The sequence below is a fragment of the Pseudorca crassidens genome, chromosome X, assembly GCF_039906515.1.
Source record: "Pseudorca crassidens isolate mPseCra1 chromosome X, mPseCra1.hap1, whole genome shotgun sequence".
Classification (NCBI taxonomy): domain Eukaryota; kingdom Metazoa; phylum Chordata; class Mammalia; order Artiodactyla; family Delphinidae; genus Pseudorca; species Pseudorca crassidens.
Window position 1 is genome coordinate 23,887,974 of NC_090317.1, and position 6,417 is coordinate 23,894,390.

The 6,417-nt window shown below is 43.0% G+C and overlaps 1 protein-coding gene across 1 annotated transcript; it reads right to left on the minus strand.

The window, feature by feature from the left end:
• Nucleotides 1-1,092: 1,092 nt before the first annotated feature.
• On the minus strand, nt 1,093-3,337 carry PRR32 (proline rich 32). Its single transcript, XM_067724487.1, has 2 exons — nt 3,157-3,337; nt 1,093-2,132 (listed from the first exon to the last, which is right to left on the minus strand). Exons 1-2 carry the CDS (start codon nt 3,174-3,176, stop codon nt 1,256-1,258), a joined length of 897 nt encoding a protein of 298 aa, XP_067580588.1. The 5' UTR covers nt 3,177-3,337; the 3' UTR covers nt 1,093-1,255.
• Nucleotides 3,338-6,417: the final 3,080 nt, after the last annotated feature.

Genomic DNA, 6,417 nt, shown 5'->3' on the forward strand with positions numbered 1-6,417 from the left:
GGAATCAAATGGAGAAAAAGAAACTTCATGGATCCATGTGTCTTTTTTTCCCCGAGTAGTGAAGAACCCACGATTGGTGCTAAAAACACATAAATGGTTTTGCTTATAGGCTAGGTGCCTTTTGGATCTGTAGGTTTTGTCAACCATTAACTGACTGCTTACATCACCTACATCATCAGCTCTGCGCATGAAAAATGCTCATTGGAAGAATCATCCTCTAAAGATATTTCTAATTTAGTGGTTCTTCATAGACAGTGTCGGTGTGTTTTAGGACCACTGTGTGAATGAAGTTGTATAGTGGTCAGAATGGCCATCCTTCCACCCTGCATGCTGTGCCCATATCTTTGTCACTAGAATTTGAAAAAGCTCCCATCTGGGCTTTTGGTAATCTCTCAGAGCCATCATGATAATGGGGTGCTGTAGCACTTATGAAGGGTACAAACATAGCAGTGTCAGAGAAAATAATTCCACAGGAGTGAAATGTTTTCATTTGCCTTTAGAAGTTCTGAGTATATAGTACCCTTTATTTCGAGAATGGGTGAAGGATTCAGCCCGGTTCCATCTTGTCCCCAGACTTCTATTAAGCCAGCCTTATCTATACCATGTGTTTAGCAACAGTGAGATGCTGAGAGACAAACACTAGTTCATGTTTGAAGCAATGGTGTAGAACTCTCCCATCTCCCCTGCTCCTTTTCTTTCCTAACTTTTCAGCCTGGTTCTGCCTCTAACTGGCTGTCAAATGTTGGCTCTGTTACTCTCACCTCAGTCTCATCTGACTACTTTTAGTGTTTGCGCATTTTACTCTATTATCTGGACTTGGATCTACCTCCTGGACCTTATCTTCATTCACCCATCCTGCACTGAGCAACCCCCATAGCCTTAGGTAGGTAGGAATTCCCCACCCCGGACTCGCCAAGTCTAACAAGAACCCAATCCCACCTCCCCACAATCACAGCTGCAAGCCATTGGTAGGGATTCAACTAAGCTACTTACAAAACACTGGCACATTACTGCTTTCATTTTCTTAAAAGTAGAAAACAAAACCCAAGGCTTCAGCTCCAAAAGTGACATTTTAAAAAATAATTCACAATATTTCAAAGTTTAGAGCCTTTATTGAATTTCCAAGTATGTAAGGCACATTAGTGCTAAACAGGCTGCAAGAGGGTAGGGGGTTTCAAATATAAAAACATAAATGAGTAACTTTCACCTCTTTTCCCAACCGTTTTTTTTTCCCCTCCTTCCTTTTTTTTTGCCATCAGTTGTTCTCTCTGTTTGAGGATGCAGGAGCCAGCATTCCCCAGGAAGGGAAATTGGCAAAATAGGAAGGCAGTGGAGGACCAAATATCGGAGGAGGAGCAAAAGCCATAGGCATAGCGAGAAATGGATTGAAACTTGGAGGTCGAGGAGGAATGAAGCAATGAGCAGTAGTGCAAGAAGGTAAACCTGGAGTGCTGGACGACAAGGGCATAGGCCTTGGCCAGTTCTCCACGGGGTGCCGCGGGCCTCCCAGTGGGAAGGAAACATGAGCCAACCTTTCCTTGCAGGTCACTCTCGTATTTCCTGGAGGCACCTCCATCATTATCCCTGATCTAAGGGTGGGGATAGGTGGCGGGCCTCTTACTTGAGAGCCCCTGGATGGAAAGAATCCTTGACCCCTTGGCAAAGCCACATATAACTTTGCATTACTGCCACCTCTCTCAGTGCCCCCATTGCTGACCCTCGTCCCCCCCACCATCAGTGCGGGAGGGCCGCCAGAGAATTCCCGGGACACATTAATAGAATCCTGTCCCCTCTGCCTCCTGCCTGCCAGCCCCTCAGAGCTATTTACTTCTGCTGTTGCTAGGGACTCTTCCGCAACAGCAGGTGGTGGCTCGTAGGGGGGGTTGAGAGCTCTCGAATCGTCGACAGGAATGCAGGATCCTGTTCTCTCTGAGGGACGCTCCAGTTGCTCTCTTGCTAGATCGGCCAGTACATTGAAGGGAGGTCTCAGGGGGACGCGAGGGAGGCCCCAGGATTCCACATCATCCTTCTGCATGGAGCTCGGACACTGGAGGGGCACGCCGGGGCGCAGCTCTGGGGTCCCATGTTCATCGGCAGCTACTGCTGTGGGTGAAGGGGCGTGCCCTCCAAGGCTTGCCAAAACAGAAATGAATAGGTTAATAAAAATGAAAATGCCAGGCTTCCCTGGTGGCGCAGTGGTTGAGAGTCCGCCTGCCGATGCAGGGGACACGGCTTCGTGCCCCGGGATCCCACATGCTGAGGAGCGGCTGGGCCCGTGAGCCGTGGCCGCTGAGCCTGCGCGTCCGGAGCCTGTGCTCCGCAAAGGGAGAGGCCACAAGTGAGAGGCCCGCGTACCGCAAAAAAAAAAAGAAAATGCGGTGACCAGAAAATATCTGAAATATGTGATTGATCGAATTCTCTGGAATACACGGTGGGAAAAGGGAGAGCCCAATCTCCTCCCAGGTGTAGTCAGCAAACACTTCTTCGATTCACTTGCCCTTCACCAGCCAGCCTCTTTAGCATCAGGCTTTGTGGTTTCCCTTTATGGCTGACCTGTGGCTCCACCCCGTTCCCCATATTCCCACCTCCTCAAGGCAACAAGGCAGCCTAGAAGACTCAGATAGCTTCCTTAAAAGCTGCAGTGCGCAGGCATGCTAGATAAACAGAGGAAACACCAGCTCTTTCAGTCCCAGTAGGATATATGATCCACGAAACCCATCATTTAGATTCTGGTAGGAGTGCTCTGGAAAGTCTTATGAGGGAAAGCATTTTTTTTTTTCTCCACAGAAGTCGAAGAAAGGTTAGTTATGCTAACAAACACTCCAGTTTGTTTCTCTTTCATGAAGCATCATTCAACATGTACACCAACTTTTGTTAAAATTTTCTTTCATTCAACCCATACCACACCCTAGAGTAAGAATTTCCTCATATTTAAACCCCACAATTTAGACTAAGGATTTGCAACTTCAAAATTACATTTAAAACTCCAGTATTCTTAGTACCTGAATTTACGTCCTTCACGCTTTTGTCTGTGATCCCCTTCTGCATCCTTCGCAACCCACTCCTCCCCGTTGTCCGTGTCGCACTCACACAGGAAAACAATTCAAATTGTCTTTTGCCTTCAACTTAAACAGTTGTACACAGTTTTGTACTTACACATTTTCAGTACAAGCCATGGAGAAATTTGATCAGCAAAGCCTTCTTGAGGTGATGGAGAAAACCAGCTGAACGCCCACGCCAAGCCAACTCAGTCTGGAGAAATGACTTGTGCTTCTGCTTTAGAGCAGCTTGGCAGGTCGAATGAAGCCAGGGACCAACTGCTTCTTTCTAGATTTGGAGTCCTCTTTATGAGGTTACCAGTTGCTAGGGAAGGGAGGGAGAAAAGGAGCTGGGAGGAGGAGGGGATAAATCTGCGACGCTCCTCTGAAGCTAAATGTATGATTCCTTTTTGCACGGTAGCAGATGAACTTAAAGGCATTCGCTACATTAACCCTGTTGCAGTCCAGTTAGAAAGACAAATCATCGAGACAAATTTAGAAGAATCATGGTGGCATGGTCTTTTGTTAAGAGTTATTTCTGAAGTTTTATTTAGAAAAGGTAGTTATCAAATCTCCTCTTCCAGGGTGGAATTACAAACATTGAGCAGAGTACCATGCCTAATCTTGTAATTTAAACTTCCAGTTTAGGGGGTGCATACTATTAACTTGGTGGAGAACAGAGTTTGGGGGGTTAAATTGCTTTGCAATCTGACTCTCACTTGTGAAGATGAAACAAGAATAGCACTATAAAAAAAATCCCTCTAAGAATCATATTGGCTTTTACTTTTTAGCCCAATTTGCAATTCTTCCCTTCATCCTACCTTCTAGTTTATTGGCTCAGTATGGTGTATGTGTGTGTGTGTGTGTGTGTGTGTCTGTATATACACATATTTCCCAGAATAGAGCTCGGGAAACTTCCCTGCAAGTGAGAGGGGAAATAAAAGGCATAGCAGATAACATCAATTTACAAATATTAGCTCAGATTTTGCCTTGTAACTTTTTGCATAAGGCACTTTCTGTTCTTCCAGCTTAAATTTCTTCCCCCTCCCTACCTTAAGCAAGTATACTTCCTCAGCTTTTATTTTCTGCCAACGATCTACAGATTAATGGCTCTGAAATTACGACGGCCATCCCCTGATCTAAGATTACTAATCTTGCTCTAGGTTAAAGCCAAAAACTTGGCCCACTTCCTTAAATTCACCTAAGATTTGTGTTGTTCAGACTAGACTTCAAAGACCTTAAAATAACTTTCTTTATTCCCAATATCAGAATATGCTGTTACATTTCAACATTTCAACAGCTATATATATAGCTGTGTGTGTGTGGGCATGCGTGTGTGCAGGGGGTAGGTACAAGATACTAATGCAAAGAAATGGTCACTGCTGTGAAGCAACAGACTCATAATAGAAATGACCTTTTGGGTCTCTAAGTCCACATCTTCCTGCCAGGGTGCCTTGTCCCTGTCTATACACTGTCGAGTTTTCTTTATCTCATTGAAAGATGAAAGCGGCATGTTTCCAAAACTTCTCCCAGAGGAATCTGTTCCCTTGCCTAGCATGGCTCACTGTTAAGAAATATCTTGATTCTCAAGCTTCAGTTTCCATTTTTCTTTAGTTTATTATTTACTTGTCCTTATGTAAAAGAAAAGTTATTATTAGCAATATAATTGTGGTAGAGCCTTAAAGCCCTTTTAACACTTGCCATATCAGAGGGAATAATGAAACTTGGGTTAATACCTGCTAATAGTTGGTAAGTCGTATTTGCATAGTTTATATTTGAGAGCTTGCATTTTTTCTGAATAATGGCAAGGATTCCCCAGGAAATCCTTTTATGACTATCGAACTATTGCAATAATTGGTTGTTTTTAGCTAGAAATGCCTATTTAGTGAAGTATCACCTTAATTGGATTACGTGAGGGTGAAATGTAATATAGACAGCAAATAGCTGGGCATAGTGACAAAGCCAATGGCACCTTAGAATTTCCAAAACCATAATAGGTATTATAAATTTATGGATTCTAGCTCAGATTTTGCCTTGCAAGTTGTTTGCTTTTGTGCAATGAATGTTTGTTGAATACCTACTGCATGCATTCACTATTTGGTTTAGTGTGGATTATACCACAAAAGTTAAATATGCAACTGGTAGTGACTTCAAGGAATATTCAAACTTTCTGGGGGAGAGAAAAACATCTATAAAAGAAGAATGCAGTAAGAAAGAATAGACACAGACTATTAGCTGTCATTTTCCACAATGGGAATTCAGAAGAAGAAGCTATAATTTTAGGCAAAAGTAGTTGTGAAATATTTCATGTGGAGTTGGGGCTTGAGTTGTGTTTTGAAGGGTGGGTGCAATATTCCATGTCAAGAACAGGTATGGAGGGGACTTCCCTGGTGGTCTAGTGGTTGAGAATCCGCCTTCCAATGCAGGGGATGTGGTTCAATCCCTGGTTGGGGAACTAAGATCCCAGATGTTGTGGGTCAACTAAGCCCACGTGCCGCAACTACAGAGCCCATGAGCTCTGGAGCCCGCGCTCCACAACTAGAGAAGTCCATGTGCCGAAACCAAAGATCCTGCATGCTGCAATTAAGACCCAACGCAGCCAAAAATAAATTTAAAAAAAGAAGAAGAAAAAGAACAGGTATGGAGGTAGGAATGAAGGGGAAAATTTGGAATTTTGTCGTTCAGATTTTTAATCCAAACTGGGCTCATATTTGGCAGAAATAGAATGTTAAAGAGCCAATTGGACCCTCTAGAGACAGTCAGATCAGCCAGGTAACTAGTAAAGTTGTACCCAGCAGGGAATATTTGAGGGCACTCCGATTTTATAGTTAAAGATAAAACTAGAATCATCTCAAAACCTACTTTTTGACACAAAGCTGTTAGCTGCTTCAATTATCCACTGAGCTCTGAAAATGAAGTAATAAAGTGTATAGTTTTTGTTGTTGTTTCTTTGAATAACTGTTTTGGGGAGGAAAAAATGGGTAATGGAAGTTGAGGATTTGCCAAAAAGTAGCTTAGCTGTGAAAGTAGCTAAGCTATAAATGCCTTTCATTACCTATGGCCTCTAATTTCATGACACAGCTCCAGATATCACTCTCATGTCTCTCAAAAGGTTTTGAGGACTTTATTGAAATGCTAAGTGAGAACCATTCAAAGAGATATATTTACATTTGCCCAGCAATTACAAGGTCGTTAAAAATGTGGTTGTACTGCCAAAATGATGTTGTTGGTTGTTTTTCAAAGAAATTTTGCAGATGCGTAAGTACAGGCAAAGTATCATTTAAAATAGGTCCTTTCTTTTTTGCTGGAAAAAGAATCCAGGAGATAGAGACATAAGGATGATTTTCTCTCTTTCCATCAGACTAATAAGAAGGTGATG